Source organism: Bos indicus x Bos taurus, chromosome 3, assembly GCF_003369695.1.
Source record: "Bos indicus x Bos taurus breed Angus x Brahman F1 hybrid chromosome 3, Bos_hybrid_MaternalHap_v2.0, whole genome shotgun sequence".
Classification (NCBI taxonomy): Eukaryota; Metazoa; Chordata; class Mammalia; order Artiodactyla; family Bovidae; genus Bos; species Bos indicus x Bos taurus.
This window is the reverse complement of record NC_040078.1, coordinates 11,699,754-11,721,778: the sequence shown is the minus strand read 5'-3', so window position 1 is coordinate 11,721,778 and position 22,025 is coordinate 11,699,754. Positions and strand designations below refer to the sequence as shown.

General features: G+C 40.0%; 1 protein-coding gene and 1 pseudogene across 1 annotated transcript; both read left to right on the top strand.

Annotated features, from left to right (window-relative positions):
* The first annotated feature begins 8,085 nt into the window (after window positions 1-8,085).
* On the top strand, window positions 8,086-13,353 carry LOC113882800 (T-cell surface glycoprotein CD1b-2-like). The gene is made up of 5 exons (XM_027525945.1): window positions 8,086-8,482; window positions 9,128-9,421; window positions 11,465-11,743; window positions 12,247-12,408; window positions 13,046-13,353. Exons 1-4 carry the CDS (start codon window positions 8,086-8,088, stop codon window positions 12,366-12,368), a joined length of 1,092 nt encoding a protein of 363 aa, XP_027381746.1. The 3' UTR covers window positions 12,369-12,408; window positions 13,046-13,353.
* Window positions 9,560-11,232, top strand: LOC113884537 (annotated as a pseudogene).
* Window positions 13,354-22,025: the final 8,672 nt, after the last annotated feature.

The window sequence follows — 22,025 nt, the reverse complement described above, 5'->3', positions numbered from 1 at the left end:
ATGTTTTTGGTGGTAGGGTTTTTATTGTTGTTCTAAGACTATCATGTGTATATAGGCTAGTGAGATAGAGTGTACAGTGGGACAGGTAGAGAGTATAGAGTATAGTGTATAGTGAAATTAGATGAATACATTTGTGTTGATTCCCTGGGAACCAGTATTTTCTTTGTGGAGAAGAGAAGTTGATACGAGATGGATAAATAAAACTCTGTAGTTTTAAACTTGAAATATACATAAAAGTATAAAATATATTTATTGCAAGTATAAATTTAAAAAATCATAATATTTAAACTTTAGAAAAAGGTCCTAGCCACTTGAAAATCCCCCAAACCAATGCTTAGGACTCAGAGTATGGTTTTCCCATATTATTTTCCCATTGAAAGTCACCAAAGCATCTTGGGGAAATGGCTAATTTCTAGTTTGGGGTAGGAAGTTTCTACAAGAGTCTGGAACAACTTTGCTGTACCAGAAGGTAAAGGGACGCTCAAGGATAAAGCCATGTTGAAAGGATTCATAAGTGACTGGCTTTAAAAGGCTCCCATGTCACAGCTGGGGACAATTTGAACCTCAAGAAAAACAATGGCCAGGATAGATTCAAGTATTTTTAATATGCTGAAATTCATGACTGTTCAATAATGCAAAATCTTACCCATTGTTCTCCTAGGAAGCAGTATAAGCAATTCATTCTCTCGAAAATTGGTAAATATATGGAAAGAATCAAGTACTCATTCTGCCTTTGGTTACCTCAGGGTAATGAGATAGTTATTTTAAATGAATCTTTTTTAGAAATATTCTAACTTAGAAGACATGATACCTTCACACATCCTCTACAGAAATAACAGATCTAGGTCAGTTGTTCTTGAGGTGTGTTCAGGGACGCTTGTCTGCTCCTGACATGAGTTAAAAGCTATTTTTATACCAAAACCAAGATGTTATTTGAGTGTATATTGTTTTCCAGAGACTATAGGACATCAGATTGTATTTGGGAGCAGATATGAAAATATAGCTGTATTCTACTAAGTCAGATGTTCAAGACAAGTGCAAAAAGTATTTAAAAATTCTCTATTACTATTGGTTTATTTTTATTTTTAATAGTTAATAATGTGTATTTTAAAATATTATTTTTTACCCCTAATATAGTATGCATCTATTATATATGTATGTATCTATCCACCCATTTAAAATTCCATCCCTCACACATTGCTTGTGGGAATGTAAGATTGTACAGGTGCTATGGAAAATTGAATATTACACAAAATTAGACATTGAGGTAATCATTTCACTCAACAATTCCACTTCTAGGTGTAATACCCATAATGACTGAAAACAGATGTTCAAAGAAATATTTGTACATGGAGGTACATAGAAGCACTGTTCACAATCAGTTCATTTCAGTTCAGTCGTTCTGTCGTGTCTGACTCTGCGACCCCATGAATTGCAGCATGCCAGGCTTCCCTGTCCATCACCAACTTCCGGAGTTCACTCACACTCACGTCCATCGAGTCGGTGATGCCATCCAGGATCTCATCTTCTGTCGTCCCCTTCTCCTCCTGCCCCCAATCCCTCCCAGCATCAGAGTCTTTTCCAATGAATCAACTCTTCACATGAGGTAGCCAAAGTACTGGAGTTTCAGCTTTAGCATCAGTCCTTCCAAAGAACACCCAGGACTGATCTCCTTTAGAATAGTGAATAGTAAATAGGAGGAAATAGCCAAATGTCTTCTCATTGATGAGTGAATAAATAAACAAAAAAAGGTATGTACGTACAATGGAATATTATCCAGCCCAAAACCGCATGAAGGATGCAGCCTTGATGTACTCCAAAAATATTATGATCAGTGTATTATGCTAAGTGAAAGAAATTAGACACTAAAAGACACATAATATGCGATTCCATTTATAAGAAGTATCTCAAATAGGTAAATCCATAGAGACAGAAAGAAGATTATTGGTAAGGGTTTAAGGTGAAGGAAAAATGGGGGTTGGTCACTGCTTAATGGGTACAGGATATTTTTGGGGTGACAAAAATGTTTTGGAAGTTGTTAGAGCTGGTGGTTGCACAACAAAATAGTATACTACATGTCATTGAATTGTGCAGTTATTAGTAATTTTTGTTATGTTTCACCTCAGTGAAAAATGAATAAACAATTGTGAGATACTCACACTATAATAGAAACTCTAGAGTCTAAGATGGTCCATTATATAATAATGGAAGAAAAGATGGAAAATCTTTAGAGAGACAAATTGCTTATAAAGTAGTAACAGGTAGACTAGCAGTAGTTTCCTCATCAATAGCAGGTGCAGCAAACCATAAAATAGAATTTGATACTAGAATTTGAAATACAGATTTACCTGGATCTGTATCTGTTATTCAGCTACAAGGCTGATATGGACCTCACTATGTGCAGTCTTAAAAGGTAGAGAACCTTAACTAATCAATCAGTCTGTCTCAGAGGCTGAAATCTTTCTATGTCCAAGTAACTGGGAAGACATGCAAATTTTCACTGAAAAGATGTCCCTTTCAGATCAATTTTGAGGTTTTTCTCTAATACTTAAGAATTTATGGATCCTGAAAAATTTGAAGAAAATAGCTGAAAATATCTCTAACATGGGAAGTGAAATAGTCAATCAAGTCCAGGAAGCACAGCAAGTCCCAGGCAGGATAAACCCAGGGAAGAACATACCAAGACATATATAATCAAACTGTCAAAAATTAAAGACAAAGATAAAATATTAAAAGCAACAAGGGAAAAATGACAAATAACATACAAGGGAACTTCCTTCAGGCTATCAGCTGATTTCTCAACAGAAACTCTACAAGTCAGAAGGGAATGGCACAATTCATTTAAAGTGATGAAAGATAAGAAACTACAACCAGGAATACTCTGCCCAGCTAGACTCTTATTCAGATTTGATAAAGAAATCAAAAGCTTTCCAGACAAGTAAAAGTTAAGAGAATGCAGCACCACCTAACCGACTTTACAACAAATGCTAAAGGAATTTCTCTAGGCATAAAACACAGGAGAATGAAAAGACCTACAGAAAATAAACACAAAATAATTAAGAAAATGGTAATAGAATCATACTTATCAATAATTACCTTAAATGCAAATGGATTAAATGCACCAACCAAAAGCCACAGACTGGCTGAGCAGATGAAAACATGTGCATGCATGCACTTCTACTTATCACATCACTCTGCTTGGCCCTCCCAAATTGTATGTAATTATTTTATATTAAGTTAATCAAGTTCCCATTATGGCTTGCAATTGTAATTTTGTTTTTTGTCTGGCTCTTGATGGTGAAACCTAAACATCTTTTACTATTGTGATTATATAAGTATTACTCACTTAATACCATTATGTCATGATTGGCCAACAGAAAAATAGAACTTTATATCACCCAAACTACAGTTTAATAGAAAGATCTCTTATCACTTTTCAAAATCCAGATGCATATCATAATTATTTTGGAATTTTTTGAAAAATACGAATGCTCAGGTATTATTTTCTTTTTTCCAGAGCTCCAGATATGTTTCTAATGAGCAGCCATGCTTGAAAATAACTGGACTGTATGATGATCTTATACTCTTATCTAGTTTGCTTCATTTTTTCTGTTTTATATTAAGAGCTCCCATTTCATTTAACTTATGTTTTCCAATTTCTCCATCTCTTTTTTGTTGTTGTTGTTATTCTGATGTTCTTTCTCAAACCTTTATCAAGAGTAGCAGAAAAACTTCTGTATACATATATATATATATAAATAATGTGTATAATATATATAATTTAGAAAGCATGAATTTTTGCCTAATTTAAAATTAATGACATTTTGATAGAACTTGTTTGACTTGGTATGAATAGAATGCTAGATTTCTAATTTTAAAAAAATAGATATGCAGCAAGCAACAAGGTTTACTGTATAGCACAGGGAACTATAGTAAATATCTGTAATAACCTATAATGATAGGATACTGAAAGAGGAACTCCTCAGGTCAGTAGGTGCCCAATATGCCACTGGAGATCAGTGGAGAAATAACTCCAGAAAGAAGGAAGGGATGGAGCCAAAGCAAAAAGAATACCCAGCTGTGGATGTGACTGGTAATAGAAGCAAGGTCCAATGCTATAAAGAGCAATGTTGCATAGGAACCTGGAATGTCAGGTCCATGAATCAAGGCAAATTGGAAGTGGTCAAACAAGAGATGGCAAGAGTGAATGTTGACATTCTAGGAATCAGCAAACTGAAATGTACTGGAATGGGTGAATTTAACTCAGATGACCATTATATCTACTACTGCGGGCAGGAATCCCCTCAGAAGAAATGGAGTGGCCATCATGGTAAACAAAAGAGTCCAAAATGCAGTACTTGGATGCAATCTCAAAAATGACAGAAAGATCTCTGTTTGTTTCCAAGGCAAACCATTTAATATCACAGTAATCCAAGTCTATTCCCCAACCAGTAATGCTGAAGAAGCTGAAGTTGAAGGGTTCTATGAAGACCTACAAGACCTTTTAGAACTAACACCCAAAAAAGATGTCCTTTCCATTATAGGGGACTGGAATGCAAAAGTAGGAAGTCAAGAAACACCTGGAGTAACAGGCATATTTGGCCTTGGAATATGGAATAAAGTGGGGTGAAGACTAATAGAGTTTTGCCAAGAAAATGCACTGGTTGTAACAAACACCCCTCTTCCAACAACACAAGAGAAGAGTCTATATATGGACATCACCAGATGATCAACACTGAAATCAGACTGACTATATTCTTTGCGGCCAAAGATGGAGAAGCTCTATACGGTCAGCAAAAACAAGACCAGGACCTGACTGTGGCTCAGACGATGAACTCCTTATTGCCAAATTCAGACTTAAATTGAAGAAAGTAGGGAAAACCACTAGACCATTCAGGTATGACATAAATCAAATCCCTTATGATTATACAGTGGAAGTGAGAAATAGATTTAAGGGCCTAGATCTGATAGATAGAGTGCCTGATGAACTATGGACTGAGGTTCGTGACACTGTACAGGAGGACAGGGATCAAGACCATCCCCATGGAAAAGAAATGCAAAAAAGCAAAGTGGCTGTCTGGGGAGGCCTTACAAATAGCTGTGAAAAGAAGAGAAGCAAAAAGCAAAGGAGAAAAGGAAAGATATAAACATCTGAATGCAGAGTTCCAAAGAATAGCAAGAAGAGATAAGAAAGCCTTCTTCAGTGATCAATGCAAAGAAATAGAGGAAAACAACAGAATGGGAAAGACTAGAGATCTCTTCAAGAAAATCAGAGATAACAAAGGAACATTTCATGGGTTCAATAAAGGATAGAAATGGTATGGACCTAACAGAAGCAGAAGATATTAAGAAGAGATGACAAGAATACACAGAAGAACTGTACAAAAAAGATCTTCATGACCCAGATAATCACAATGGTGTGATCACTGATCTAGAGCCAGACATCTTGGAATGTGAAGTCAAGTGGGCCTTAGAAAGCATCACTACGAACAAAGCTAGTGGAGGTGATAGAATTCCAGTTGAGCTATTCCAAATCCTGAAAGATGATGCTGTGAAAGTGCTGCACTCAATATGCCAGCAAATTTGGAACACTCAGCAGTGGCCACAGGAGTGGAAAAAGTCAGTTTTCATTCCAATCCCAAAGAAAGGCAATGCCAAAGAATGCTCAAACTACCGCACAATTGTACTCATCTCACACGCTGATAAAGTAATGCTCAAAATTCTCCAAGCCAGGCTTCAGCAATATGTGAACCGTGAACTTCCTGATGTTCAAGCTAGTTTTAGAAAAGGCAGAGGAACCTGAGATCAAATTGCCAACATCTGCTGGATCATAGAAAAAGCAAGAGAGTTCCAGAAAAACATCTATTTCTGCTTTATTGACTATGCCAAAGCCTTTGACTGTGTGGATCACAATAAACTGTGGAAAATTCTGAAAGACATGGGAATACCAGACCACCTGATCTGCCTCTTGAGAAATTTGTATGCACGTCAGGAAGCAACAGTTAGAACTGGACATGGAACAATAGATTGGTTCCAAATAGGAAAAGGAGTTCGTCAAGGCTGTATATTGTCACCCTGTTTATTTTACTTATATGCAGAGTATATCATGAGAAACGCTGGACTGGAAGAAACTCAAGCTGGAATCAAGATTGCTGGGAGAAATCTCAATAACCTCAGATATGCAGGTGACACCACCGTTATGGCAGAAACTGAAGAGGAACTAAAAAGCCTCTTGAAAGTGAAAGTGGAGAGTGAAAAAGTTGGCTTAAAGCTCAACATTCAGAAAACGAAGATCATGGCATCCGGTCCCATCACTTCATGGGAAATAGAAGGGGAAACAGTGTCAGACTTTATTGTTCTGGGCTCCAAAATCACTGCAAATGGCGACTGCAGCCATAAAGTCTGCAGACTGATGTGAAGCTTGGGGACATGATTTTACAGAGTAAAAACGAGGACGTTATTAATTTTTACAGTGATTGGTTATTATAGTGGAAGTTTCTCATGCCATTTTTAGGAAGATGACTTTTTCTTTCATGATTGTCAGAGCCATTTGCAAAGAATAATCTAGGTTGAATTTCACTTACAGTAATGAAATAAGCCAGATTTTTTTTGTTACATGGTTTAAATGCCTGCTCAGGAAATTCCCAAATACAGACTCCATTTGTATTTAATACTAATACTCTTAGATACTGTGAACACCACTCAAACTGTATAAGATTGCACACAGTAGCTGCCCTCAGGCAACCATTAGGTACCAGCTCACTTGGGCACCTGCCTGGTACTTCAGTGGAAGGTCCTCTGTTGTCCTCAGGCTTAGAAATCTTAATTCTGGACCCATGGTGTATGTTTTTCCTGCTTTTGGAGTAGACTGTAAGATATTTGTTGTATTTATTTTTTTAGGGAATCAGAGGTAAATTTTTACCTTTTCCTTGCTACCCTTTCACTCTTCTTTTCACCAATAAAGATAGGCCCTTGTCTTCTGAGCTTCTTGATTGCTGTAACTGAGATTCAGAAATAATTTGTTTCCACTCAGGTTTTTGCTTTGGCAACATGGGCTTTTGAGAGAGGAAATGAACATGGGTCTCCTGCATTGCAGGCAGATTCTTTATCATCTGAACCACTAGGGGAGCCCAAGAAAACTGGACTGTCTTTTTTAGTATTAGTGTGGAACAAATATTAAGTTCCGAGGGCCCTTTCCTGGCCATCATCTTCATGTCCCAGCGAGTCTGTCAATACCTTTAACCAAGTTTTAGCCAAGTAGGAGATACTAATTGTGATGGTAACAGCAGTACAAGAGCACAGATTCAATTTTTCAGTACTGACTCCCTGAAATGGGGCTAGGGTTCTCAGAATCTCCCTTTCTATGGTATGTCTCCATTCTCAGAGGAGGTCTCTCTGTGAATGTACACCAAGGTACTGTGGCCACTCACACTGACCCATTTGGTATTCTCTCCAAGACTACCTGCACTACCTCTCTGTTACTGCTACATCACTGACAGTGTTATATTTGCTGTATGAGAGAATGAGATAGGTGGACAAACCAAAGGAATACTTTTAGATTAAAAGAGACTGGAAGTTGAGCAATTGTTTAGTATTACCTTGTTATTGAATAGATGTGGCAATAAAGGATTAGGAAGGTGAAATAACTCTTTAGCATCACAAGGGAGCTTCTCCAGAGTAGAACGTATAAAAGAGATGAAGACCAAAGAATGGAAATGAGATGGAGTGGGAGTTCAGAGCTGTGGGAGGCACAGTTTTTCTGAGATGTGCAATGTGGGTCAAATATTTGTCAGTTGGGGAAGAGAGGAAGTCAATTTAGAGTACTGAAAAAAATGCTGAAATTAGAGATCAAATATCAGTTCTGAGAGTCAGAAGTTCTACTTCCCAGTGAAATGCAGTTAGGGTGTTTCTACCACTTCTGTTACTTGGAGTTATCCTCCCAGGTGGTGACAATGAGGATGTTAAGAATGACTCTGGCTGCTCCCAGCACAGGTGCAGGGGTTCTGGATAAAAGCATGCTGCACCCACCACTAAGGGTCTGGGCTCTGCTGTCTCCAGCCGTTTCCCCTATTCTGGAGGCTGGAGATGGAGCCAGAAGCTTTGGGGGCAGGGGACCATTTCAAGTTCTGTATTGTTGTTCAGACTCTGGGTTCTTTTTCATACTATCCTAATTCCACATCTCCTCCTCATTCTTCTTATCTTTCCACTGCTACAGTGTTCCAGGGGCCAACCTCCTTCCATCTCATCCAGATTTCAACCTTTGTCAATAACACATGGGCTCAAAATCAAGGCTCAGGCTGGTTGGATGACTTGCAGATTCATGGCTGGGAGAGTGACTCGGGAACTGCCATTTTCCTGAAGCCCTGGTCCAAGGGCAACTTTAGTGATGATGAGGTGACTGAGCTGGTGGACCTCTTCCGAGCCTACTTCATTGGATTCACTCGGGAAGTGCAGGATCGAGTCAATGAGTTCCAGTTGGAATGTGAGTATAGTCCTCTGATCTGGAAAGACTCTCAATGACTTTTCTTTCTCTTGTGTCAGGCTACTGCTCCCTCTGATGATGTTCCCTTTCCCTCCTCTTTATCCAACTGCATGTACACACTTGTCCAGAGTAGCCTTCAACCCCGACTCCATACCTCCATCTGGTATCTGAGATTCTTCCTGTTTCTTGCTCTCTTCTGTGTACATGACCACTCTTGTGGTTATTTCTTGTTTGCATCTATGTAACTTGCTTCTCTAAAACCTCAAGGAAGAATCTCCTTTTCCTACTCTGTGCTTGAGTGAACTTAAGGTGACTTCCTACTCCTCCAATTGATGTTGTCAAGCATCTTCTGCCTGATCCCTTCTCTACACGTAACCATTCCCTACACCGTGGAATGCTGCACTTCTGACTCCATCACACATTGCCCCTCTCCCCTCTTGCCCCCTCTACATCCTTAAAACAGCCTAACCCCATGACTGATAATATGCATACCTCTCCCCAGTGCTCTTTCTGAAAAGTCCTGAATACTGTACTTGGTTTTATGTCAATAATTTCACCTCTCAACTTGTTGCCACTAAAATGAAAAATCCTATGCCTTTTTCTCGTCTCTTTCTTTCCTGTTTGCTTTTTAATAACTTGTCTCAGTTTTCCTTTACACAGATCCCTTTGTGATCCAGGTCACAGCAGGCTGTGAGCTGCATTCTGGGGAGGCCATAGAAAGCTCTTTGAGAGGAGCTTTAGGAGGACTGGATTTTGTGAGTATCCAGAATCATTCTTGTGTGCCTGCACCAGACGGCAGCAGCAGGGGGCAGAAGTTTTGTGCACTCACGACTCAGTATCAAGGCATCTCTGATATCATCGAGAGACTCCTCTCAGAAACCTGTCCTCGATATCTTCTGGGTGTCCTCGATGCAGGGAAGGCAGAACTGCAGAGGCAAGGTTAGTCTTATGCTCTCCCCAAGATGTTTCTATTTCTCCTCCCACAACTTTCTTTAAATTCATTTTGATATATGGCAAAACCAATACAATATTGTAAAGTTAAAAAATAAAATAAAATAAAATTTAAAAAAAATCAGCTTTTTTGCAACGGGTTTGCCGCCAGGACACAGGTGTCGTGAAAACCACCGTTAAACCTAAGCCAAAATGGGAAAGGAGAAGACCCACATCAACATCGTTGTCATTGGGCACGTAGATTCAGGGAAGTCTACCACGACTGGCCATCTGATCTACAAATGTGGCGGGATCAACAAGAGAACAATTGAAAAGTTTGAGAAGGAGGCTGCCGAGATTGGAAAGGGCTCCTTCAAATATGCCTGGGTCTTGGACAAACTTAAAGCTGAACGTGAGCATGGTATCGCCACTGATATCTCCCTGTGGAAATTTGAGACCAGCAAGTACTATGTTACCATCATTGATGCCCCAGGACACAGAGACTTCATCAAAAACATGATTACAGGCACATCCCAGGCTGACTGTGCTGTCCTGATTGTTGCTGCTGGTGTTGGTGAATTTTAAGCCAGTATCTCCAAGAACGGGCAGACCCATGAGCATGCCCTTCTGGCTTACACCCTGGGTGTGAAACAACTAATTGTTGGCGTTAACAAAATGGATTCCACTGAGCCACCCCATAGCCAGAAGAGATATGAAGAAATTGTTAAGGAAGTCAGCACCTACATTAAGAAAATTGGCTACAACCCCGACACAGTAGCATTTGTGCCAATTTCTGGCTGGAATGGTGACAACATGCTGGAGCCAAGTGCTAATATGCCATGGTTCAAGGGATGGAAAGTCACCTGTAAGGACGGCAATGCCAGTGGAACCACCCTGCTTGAAGCTCTGGATTGCATTCTGCCACCAACTTGCCCAACTGACAAACCCTTGCGTTTGCCTCTCCAGGATGTCTATAAAATTGGTGGTATTGGTACTGTCCCTGTGGGTCGTGTGGACACTGGTGTTCTCAAACTTGGCATGGTGGTCACCTTTGCTCCAGTCAATGTAACAACTGAAGTGAAGTCTGTAGAAATGCACCATGAAGCATTGAGTGAAGCCCTTCCTGGGGACAATGCGGGCTTCAATGTCAAGAACGTGTCTGTCAAAGATGTCCGTCGTGGCAATGTGGCTGGTGACAGCAAAAATGATCCACCCATGGAAGCTGCTGGCTTCACAGCTCAGGTGATTATTTTGAACCATCCAGGCCAAATCAGTGCTGGATATGCACCTGTGCTGGATTGTCAGACAGCTCACATTGCTTGCAAGTTTGCTGAGCTGAAAGAGAAGATTGATCATCGTTCTGGGAAAAAGCTGGAAGATGGCCCTAAATTCTTGAAATCTGGTGACGCTGCCATCGTTGATATGGTTCCTGGCAAGCCTATGTGTGTCGAGAGCTTCTCTGATTATCCTCCCCTGGGCCATTTTGCTGTGTGTGACATGAGACAGACAGTCGCTGTGGGTGTGATCAAAGCAGTGGACAAGAAGGCAGCTGGAGCTAGCAAGGTCACCAAGTCTGCCCAGAAAGCTCAGAAGGCTAAATGAATATTATCCCCAATACCTGCCACCCCAGTCTTAATCAGTGGTGGAAGAACGGTCTCAGAACTGTTTGTCTCAATTGGCCATTTAAGTTTAATAGTAAAAGACTGGTTAATGATAACAATGCATTGTAAAACCTTCAGAAGGAAAGGAGAATGTTTTTGTGGACCATATGTTTTGTGTGTGGCAGTTTAAGTTATTAGTTTTTAAAATCAGTACTTTTTAATGAAAACAACTTGACCAAAAATCTGTCACATTGAGATCCATTAAAAAAAGTTTAATGAGAAAAAAAAAATCAAAAGTGAGAAGTACCTAAATAGAGAAATGATTAATCAATAAGTCATTTGGTGCCCATAGGAGTGGAAGAGGAAACTGTCCAAAATTGTGGCTTTCTGAGTCCCCATGCTCTGGATTAAAGTCATAATCTGACATTCTTACTGCTCCTGCCTACCCCAGTGAAGCCTGAAGCCTGGCTGTCCAGTGGCCCCACTCCTGGGCCTGGCCGCCTACTGCTGGTGTGCCACGTCTCAGGATTCTACCCAAAACCTGTGCGGGTGATGTGGATGAGGGGCGAGCAGGAGCAGCCTGGCACTCAGCAAGGAGACCTCATGCCCAATGCGGACTGGACTTGGTATCTCCGAGTAACCCTAAATGTGGCAGCTGGGGAGGCAGCTGGCCTGAATTGCCGAGTGAAGCACAGCAGTCTAGGAGACCAGGACATCATCCTGTACTGGGGTAAGAAGGAACTGGGGCCCAACTGGGAATGGGAGGAAATGGCCCTCAAGAACAGAGAGGAGGACACAGGAAGGGAAGGGATTTGATGGGTGAGGGAAGGATGGAGGGAGGAAGACAGGCATGGAGAGAGGATAGGCAGGGAGGAAAGAGAATCAGGGAGACAGAAAGAGAGAGAGTCAGAGAGACAGAGTTTGAGATTTATTTCTAGGACTACAGTGCCAGAGGTATGAAAATAGCTGATCTAAGCTGTACAATAGATAAAAATGAAGTAGTCTTCACTACTACAGTAGTAGTCCCACTGTAGTCTCGGTGGGATTCAGCAAGAAGGAAAGATTAAGGGTGGCTGTGCGTATAAGACCTCTGGGAATATGAGAAAGGGAACCAGAGATGCCCATGCATCAGAAGCAGTTAATGATGGTGCTGACACTCAGATGGGTAAGAAGGCTTGGAGAACTAGAGAATGGGTTTGAAGTGACATTCCTTTGTCTTCTCCCAATTGCCAGGACACCCCACATCCATTGGCTTGATACTTGTGGCAATAATAATACCCTCCTTGATCCTTTTGATATGCCTTGCATTTGGCGTGCTGCGATTCATGGGGTCGCAAAGAGTTGGACATGACTGAGCGACTGATCTGATCTGATCTGATGGTTTTGGAGATGCTGGTGAGTTTTCATTTTTTAAACTTTTTTTTTCTGTCCATCCTTTTATTCTTTCCCTCCTTTTTATCTATTAATATTACATCTCTTTAGTCTCAAAATTCCTGCTAAAACATTTCCCTTTTGTCCTCAACTCCCATCTGTAGGTAAATTTATTTTTTTTAAATTGCAGTAAAATATGTCTTGGAAAATTTGCTGCATTAGCCATTTTTACACATATAGTTTAGTAGTATTAAGTACATTCACATTTATGCAGCCAATTCTTAGAATTCTTTTCATCTTGAAAAACTAGAAGTCTGTGCCCATTAAACTACTTTCCCCAATCCTTTCTCCCTCAGGCCCTGCCAACCACCATTCTACTTTCTGTCTACATGAATCTGTCTACTCTAGGTACCTCATAGAAATGAAATCATTTGTCTTTTTGTGAATGGCTTACTCCACCTAGCATTATGTCCTCATAATTCATTCATGTGGTGGCCTATATTAGAATTTTTTTCCTTTTAAACGTTGTTTTGTTTACCTGTTCATCTCTCAACAGATACCTGGGTTAATTCACATTTTAGCTGTTGTGAATAATGCTGCTATGTACATAGTGTACAAATATCTCTTAAGTTGAGCATTTTTTTGCTTGTGTTCTTAACAGGTCATATCAGAATATCTTGTGAGCCCTGACCATGTCTCCTTTTCCATTTGGAATAAGTATCCAGGAACCCTGAAACTCAAGTTGTCAGCCTAGGAGTCAATCTCATCATATTTCATCAAATGATCATCACATTTGATCAAATCATTGTTCCTGTAGGTTGTAAGATAAATCATAATTTATATCCTAGCAGAAACATAAATGAAAGTTGTTATTATGAGACAATATCGCTAGCAAGATCCACTCAGATTTCACAGATGTGATTTGTGAGAAAGAATATACCTTGGAATAAATGAAATCATGTACACAACTGCATGGTGACATGCCTTTGACTTATTTAAAACTTTTTTTTTGCTTCTGCTGAAATATCATTTTTCAAATTGATCTAACTACAGTTATGCTGAGGTAATTGTATTTGAAGAGTTGCTGAGCATTTTTAACATAATTTCACTCTCTTTATTTGGATGATTTTCTAACTATGAGGGTCAGCTGAGCAGCTTGTTTCTCCAGATAGCATTCCTTACTGTTAGAGTAGAAGAAAGTCTCCCTTGTCTGGTATTGTGCAGAGATTCACTTTACTCATACCCAGAACACTGCAATTCCTTTTCTTTTTCTTTTCCTTCTACTTATGAGTTCCTTAGAGAATGGCTTGTTCTCAGTGGGTCCCTGTCAAAAACTTATTTCTGGTGGTAGAGTTATTACTGTTATTGTAAGACTATCATGTTTGTATAGGCTACTGAAATATAGGATACAGTGTGACAGGTGGATAGTATATAGTTTAGGTGATTATATAGTTGTGTTAATTCACTTGGAACCAAGATTTTCTGTCTAGAGAAGGTGATGCGAGATAGATGTAATATTAGACTCTGTAATCTTAAACTTGAATTGCAAGCATAATTAAAAAATCATAATATTTAGGATTAAAAAATGTCCTGACCACTTAAAAAGCCACAAAACCAAGACTTAGTGCTCACATTATGGCTTTGACATATTTTCACACTAAAGGCACCAAAGGACCTTGAAGAAATGGCTGATTTCTAGTTGGGGCAGAAAGATTCTTCAAGAGTCTGGAACAACTTTGCCATCAATTCATTTAAGTTCAATTCATTTGCTCAGTCATGTCCAACTCTTTGTGATGCAGTGAACCGTAGCACACCAGGCCTCCCTGTCCATCACCAACTCCCTGAGTTAACCCAAACTCATGTCCATCGAGTTGGTGATGCCATCCAGCCATCTCATCCTCTGTTGTCTCCCTCTCCTCCTGCCCCAAATCCGTCCCAGCATCAGAGTCTTTTCCAATGAGTCAACTCTTCGCAAGAGGTGGCCAAAGTGTTGGAATTTCAGCTTTAGCTTCAGTCTTTCCAAAGAACACCCAGGACTGATCTCCTTTAGAATGGACTAGTTGGATCTCCTTGCAGTCCAAGGGCCCCTCAAGATCTTCTCCAACACCACAGTTCAAAAGCATCAGTTCTTTGGTGCTCAGCTTTCTTCACAGTCCAACTCTCACATCCATACATGACCACAGGAAAAACCATAGCCTTGACTAGACGGACCTTTGTTGGCAAAGTAATGTCTCTGCTTTTGAATATGCTATCTAGGTTGGTCATAACTTTCCTTCCAAGGAGTAGGCGTCTTTTAATTTCATAGCTGCAATTACCATCTGCAGTGATTTTGGAGCCCAGAAATATGAAGTCTGACACTGTTTCCACTGTTTCCCCATCTATTTCCCATGAAGTCGTGGGGCCAGATGCCATGATCTTCGTTTTCTGAATGTTGAGCTTTAAGCCAACTTTTTCATTCTCCACTTTCACTTTCATCAAGAGGCTTTTTATTTCATCTTCACTTTCTGCCATAAGGGTGGTGTCATCTGCATATCTGAGGTTATTGATATTTCTCCTGGAAATCTTGATTCCAGTGTTGTTTCTTCCAGTCCGGAGTTTCTCATGATGTACTCTGCATATAAGTTACATAAACAGGGTGACAATATACAGCCTTGACGTACTCCTTTTCCTATTTGGAACCACTCTGTTGTTCCATGTCCAGTTCTAACTGTTGCTTCCTGACCTGCATACAAATTTCTCAAGAGGCAGATCAGGTGGCCTGGTATTCCAATCTCTTTCAGAATTTTCCACAGTTTATGTGATCCACACAGTCAAAGGCTTTGGCATAGTCAATAAAGCAGAAATTGATGTTTTTCTGGAACTCTCTTGCTTTGTCCATGATCCAGCAGATGTTGGCAATTTGATCTCTGGTTCCTATGCCTTTCTAAAACCAGCTTGAACATCAGGAAGTTCATGGTTCACATACTGCTGAAGCCTGGCTTGGAGAATTTTGAGCAGTACTTTACTAGCGTGTGAGATGAGTGCAATTGTGTGGTAGTTTGAGCATTTTTTGGTATTGCCTTTCTTTGGGATTGGAATGAAAACTGACCTTTTCCAGTCCTGTGGCCACTGCTGAGTTTTCCAAATTTGCTTGCATATTGTGTGCAGACTTTTCACAGCATCATCTTTCAGGATTTGGAATAGCTCAACTGGAATTCTATCACCTCCACTTACTTTGTTTGTAGTGAAGATTTCCAAGGCCCACTTGACTTCACATTCCAGGATGTCCGGCTCTAGGTCAGTGGTCACACCATCGTGATTATCTGGGTTGTGAACATCTTTTTTGTATAGTTCTTCTGTGTATTCTTGCCACCTCTTCTTAATATCTTCTGCTTCTGTTAGGCCCAAACCATTTCTGTCCTTTATCGAGCCCATCTTTGCATGAAATGTTCCTTTGGTATCTCTGATTTTCTTGAAGAGATCTCTAGTCTTTCCCATTCTGTTGTTTTCCTCTATTCCTTTGCATTGATCGCTGAGGAAGGCTTTCTTATCTCTTCTTGCTATTCTTTGGAACTCTGCATTCAGATGCTTATATCTTTCCTTTTCTCCTTTGCTTTTCGCTTCTCTTCTTTTCACAGCTATTTGTAAGGCCTCCCCAGACAGCCATTTTGCTTTTTTGCATTTCTTTTCCATGGGGATGGTCTTGATCCCTGTTTCCTGTACAATGTCATGAACCTCAGTCCATAGTTCATCAGGCACTCTATCTATCAGGTCTAGGCCCTTAAATCTATTTCTCACTTTCACTGTATAATCATAAGGGATTTGATTTCAGTCATAGCTGAATGGTCTAGTGGTCAAAGGATGTCAAAACTGGACCATAAAGAATACTGAGCACTGAAGAATTGATACTTTTGAACTGTGGTGTTGGAGAAGACTCTTGAGTTTCTTGGACTGCAAGGAAATCAAACCAGTCAATCCTAAAGGAAATCAGTCCTGAATATTCACTGGAAGGACTGATGCCAAAGCTGAAGCTCCAATACTTTGGTCACCTGATGTGAAGAACTGACTCATTTGAAAAGACCCTGAAGCTGGGAAAGATTGAGGTCAGGAGGAGAAGGGGACAATAAAGGACAAGATGGGTGGATGCTATCACTGACCTCATGAACATGGGTTTGAGTAAGCTCCAGGAGTTGGTGATGGACAGGGAAGTCTGATGTGCTGCAGTTCGTGGGTTTGCAAAGAGCTGAACATGATTGTGACTGAACTGAATAGAGCAACTGAGCATACGACCCACAAACTGGAGAATCAAAGGAGTTATGGTGTAACAAATTTAACAACAGTTCTTTCTCACTGTTGAAAGTTCTGGGGCCCACAAGAAATTTCCCAACCTGGGGATCTGGCAGAGCAGCTAAGAACCCCCAGGGAATATACCTTTGAAGGCCAGTGGGATTTGATTACAGAACTCCCACAGGACTGGGTAAACAGACTCTTGGAAGGCACAAACAAAACATTGTGTGCACCAGGACCCAGGAGAAAAGAGCACTGATCCCACAAGAGACTGATCCAGACTTGCCTGTGAGTATATGGGAGTCTCTGGCAGAGGTGTGGGTCCACATTAGCCTGACCCAGGCCAGAGACACTGAGTGCAATAGTCCTGGGATATGCAGCATGCTGGCATAAGTCCTGGAGGAGGTTGCCATTACGTCTACCAGAGTTTGGCTTTAGGCCCTCCCACCAGCAGAAAATTGGATTAAAGATTTGCTGAGCATGACCTTGCGCATCAGAGCAAGACACAGTTTTCACCACGATCAGTACCTCCCACCAGGAAGCTTCCACAAGCCTTTATCCTCATCCATCAGAGGGCAGACAGAATGCAAACCATAATCACAGAAAACCAAACTGATCACATGGGTCACAGTTTTGTCTAACTCAATGAAACTATGAGGCATGCTATGTGGGGCCACCAAAGACGGATGGTGGGGAGTTCTGACAAAATGTTGTCCACTGGGGAAAGGAATGGCAAATCACTTCAGGAATCTTGTCTTGAGGACCCCATGGACAATATGAAAAGATAAAAAGATATGACATTGAAAGATGAAGTCCACAGGACAGTAGGTGCCCAATATGCTACTGGAGAAGAGTAGAGATGTACCTCCAGAAAGGATTAAAAGTATGGCCCAAAGTGGAAAAAAAAAGTCCAGCTGTGAATGTGTTTGGTGGTGAAATTAAAGTCTGATGCTGTAAAGAGCAATACTGCATAGGAACCTGGAATGTTAGGTCCATGAATCAAGATAAATTGGAAGTGGTCAAACAGGAGATGGTGAGTGAACATTGACATTTTAGAAATCAGTGAACTAAAATGGACTGGAAAGAGCGAATTTAATTCAAATGGGCAAGAATGTGGGCAAGAATCCCTTAGGTGAAATGGAGTAACCCTCATAGTCAACAAAAGAGTTTGAAATGCAGTATATGGGTGCAATCTCAAAAATGACAGAATATTCAGTATCATAGTAATCCAAGTCTATGCCTCAACCACTAATGCTAAAGAAACTGAAGTTGAATAGTTCTAAGACCTACAAGAACTTCTAGAACTAACACCAAAAAAGATGTCCTTTTCATCATAGGAGACTGGAATGCAAAAGTAGGAAGTTGAGAGATACCTGGAGTAACAGGCAAGTTTGGCTTTGGAGTCCAAAATGAAGTAGGGCAAAGCCTAACAACGTTTTGCCCAGAGAATGCACTGGTCATAGCATAGAAACACTTCCAACAACAAAAGGGATGACTTTACACACATGGACATCATCAGATGGTCAATATTGAAATCAGATTGATCATATTATTTGCAGCCAAAGATGGAGAAACTCTATACAGTCAGAAAAACAGAAGACTGGGATCTGACTGTGGCTCAGATCATGAACTCCTTATTGCAACTATCAGACTTAAATCGAAGAAAGTAGGGAAAACCACTAGGTCATTCAGGTATGACCTAAATCGATTCCCTTACAATTATACAGTGGAAGTGAGAAATAGATTCAAAGGATTAGATTTGACAGATAGAGTGCCTGAGGAACTATGGACAGAGGTTTGTAACATTTACAGGAGGCAGTGATCAAAACCATGCCCAGGAAAAAGAAATGCAAAAAGGCAAAATGGTTGTCTGAGAAAGCCTTACAAATAGCTGAGGAAAGAAGAGAAGTGAAAGGCAAAGGAGAAAAGGAAAGATATACCCATCTGAATGGAGAGTTCTAAAGAAGAGCAAGGAGAAATAACAAAACATTTCTAAGTGAACAATGCAAAGACATAGAGGGAAAAAATAGAATGGGAAAGATTAGAGTTCTCTTCAAGAAAATAAAAATACCAAGGGAACATTTCATGCAAAGGTGGGCACAATAAAGGACAGAAATGGTATGGACCTAACAGAAACAGAAGATATTAAGAAAAGTGGCAAGAATAACAGAAGAACTATACAAAAATGATCTGGATAACCAAAAGGTGTGATCAGTCACCTACAACCAGACATCCTGGAGTGAGAAGTCTAGTGAGCCTTAGGAAACAGCACAACGAACAAAGCTAGTGGAGGTGATGGAATTCTAGCTGAGCTATTTCAAATCATAAAAGATGATGTTGTGAAAGTGCTGCACTGAATATGCCAGCAAATTTGGAAAACTCAGCACTGGCTACAGGCCTGGAAAATGTCAGTTTTCATTCCAATCCCAAAGAAGGGCAATTCCAAAGAATTTCAAACTACTTACAATTGCAGTCATTTCTCATGCTATCAAGGTCATGCTCAAAATTCTCCAAGCTAAGTTTCAACAGTATGTGGACCTAGAACTTCCAGATGTAAAAGCTGGATTTAGAAAAGGCAGAGGAACCAGAGATCAAATTGCCAACATCCATTGAATCATAGAAAAAGCAAGAGAATTCCAGAAAAATACCCACTTCTGCTTCATTACCTATGCTAAAGCCTTTGGCTGTGTGGAGTAGAACAAAATGTGGAAAGTTCCTCAAGAGATGGGAATAGCAGACCACCTGACCTGCCTCCTGAGAAACCTGTATGCAGGTCAAGAAGCAGCAGTTAGAACCAGACAAAGAGTAAAAAACTGGTTCAAAATTGGGGGAAAAAAGTGCGACAAGGCTGAATATTGTCACCTTATTTAACTTATATGCTTATTTAACTTATATGCAGAGTACATCATGAGAAATGCTGGGCTGGATGAGCACGAGTTTGAATCAAGACTGCTGGGAGAAATATCAATAACCTCAGATATGCAGATAACGTCACCCTTATGGCAGAAAGTGAAAAAGAACTGAAAAGCCTCTTGATGAAAGTGAAAGAAGAGAGTGAAAAAGTTGGCTTAAAGCTCAACATTCAGAGAAATAAGATCATGGCATCTGGTCCCATCATTTGACAGCAAATAGATGGGGAAACAGTGGAAACACTGACAGACTTTATTTTGGGGGGCTCCAAAATCACTGCAGAGGGTGACTGCAGCCATAAAATTAAAGGATGCTTGCTGCTTGGAAGAAAAGCTATGACAACCCTATACAATGTATTAAAAAGCAGAGACATTACTTTACCAACAAAGGTCCATAGAGTCAAAGCTATGATTTTTCAGAAGTCATGCTTGGATGTGAGAATTGAACCATAAAGAAGGCTGAGTGCTGTAGAATTGATGCTTTTGAACTGTGCTCTTGGAGAAAAGTCTTGAGAGTCCTTTGGACAACAAGGAGATCAAACTGGTTAATCTTAAAGGAAGTCAATCCTGAATATTCATTGGGAGGACTGTTGCTGAAGCTGAAGATCCAATATTGTGGCTACCTGATATGAAGAGCTGAGTCTTTAGAAAAGACTCCAATGCTGGGAAAGATTGAGGGCAGGAGGAGAAGCGGGTGACAGAGGATGAGATGTTCAGATGGCATTTCCAACTCAATGGATATGAGTTTGAGCAAGCTCTGGGAAATGGTGAAGGACAGGGAAGCCTGCTGTGCTGCAGTCCATGGGGTTGCAAACAGTCAGATACAACTGAGCAACTGAACTGTGGCAACAATTTGCCAGTAAGTGATGGGACTGGTTGCCATGATCTTAGTTTTAGAATACTGAGTTTCAGGCCAGCTTTTTCACTCTCCTCTTTGGTCCTCATCAAGAGGCTTTTTAGTTCTCTTCACTTTCTGCCATTAAGAGTTGTATCATCTGGTTATCTGTGGTTGTTGATATTTTTCCTGGCAACCTTGATTCCAAGTTGAGCTTTACCCAGCCCAGCATTTCACATGATGTATTCTGCATAGACGTCAAATAATCAGGTTGACAGTATACATCCTTGATGTAGTTCTTTCCCAATTTTGAACCAGTTCATTTTTCCAAGTCTGTTTCTAACTGCTGCTTCTTGACCTGCATACAGGTTTCTCAGGAGGCAGGTAAGATGGCCTGGTATTCCCATCTCTTGAAGAATTTTCCACAGTTTGTTTTGCTCCACCCAGCCAAAGGCTTTAGTGTAGTTAATAAAGCAGAAGTAGACGTTTTTCTGGATTTCCCTTGTTTTTTCTTGTGATCTATGATCCAACAGATGTTATCAGTTTGATCTGTGGTTCCTCTGCCTTTTCTATATCTAACTTGTACATCTGGGAGCTCTTGGTTCATGTGCTATTGAAGCCTAGCTTGAGGGACTTTGAGTATTGAAGGATGAAGTCTATTTGATTTATTTCCAGGAAAAAAGAATGTTTTATTACTTATTTTGTATCTTCTTATCTATGTAAATAGGATGACTTAGTGAAAACCTCTCTTTACACTCAAAATATAGATGATATATATCCACAAATTTGGAATATTTTCCTGAGTGGAGAAAACCAAGAATTATCCTGAGAGCCAACATATTGATTACAGTCCTAATATTTCTCCAGTGAATGCTAAATATATTGTTAAAACGTCAAATGCATATAAAGAGGACATAGGATATGACATCTTAAGAAAAACATCTCTGAACTTTTGGTGAAAAAATGCCAAGTTGCTTGCTGACATAGCAATGCTTTATTTGGTAATAGGAAAGATCAAAATATACATGGAGATTATAAAATATTACAAAAGGAGAAGGAAGTTCTACTGTTAATGAGCCTACTACAAAAAGTTATTTTGACTTGGCCTGAAGCTGGGGCATAATTCCTGAAGTTTTATTTGTCTCATGAAGATTGGTTACTGAAAGTAGTAGAGGAGAAGAGCTATTGAAAAGAAGGTCACATACCATTGATCAATGTAATTTTCAACCTCAAAAATTCCTGTGGTGTAAGAGAATTTTGGTCAGAATATAAACTATTTATTATATTTAATTCTGGGATTTGGGCCCCAGAATCAAATATAAAAAAGACAGTGATTGTTAACACACATGCACACTCAGAAAATTTAACGTGGAGTTAAAAAGCCAGGTAAGAATGAGATAAGAAAGAAGGGCCATTGAGATGTTGGGAAGAGGTAATGACAAAGTGCCAGCGGTGAGAAGGCCATGGGGAGGGAGAACAAGATAGGTAGAGAAGCCAAAGGTATTTTAGATTAAAGAGATGGGAAGCTAAGCAATTGTTTAATATTATCGTTTTATTTCAAAGATGTGGAAATAAGAACTGGGAAGGTGAAATAACCTTTCATCATCATTTGCTACCTTGGAAAATGTTTT

Bases quoted from the DNA above. Each gene is read 5' to 3' on its own strand.
- LOC113882800 (XM_027525945.1), top strand. From the start codon at position 8,086: ATGGAGCCAGAAGCTTTGGGGGCAGGGGACCATTTCAAGTTCTGTATT. The intron at 8,483-9,127 runs GTGAGTATAGTC...AACTTGTCTCAG, and splicing joins CAATGAGTTCCAGTTGGAAT to TTTTCCTTTACACAGATCCC. The intron at 9,422-11,464 runs GTTAGTCTTATG...TGCCTACCCCAG, and splicing joins GGCAGAACTGCAGAGGCAAG to TGAAGCCTGAAGCCTGGCTG.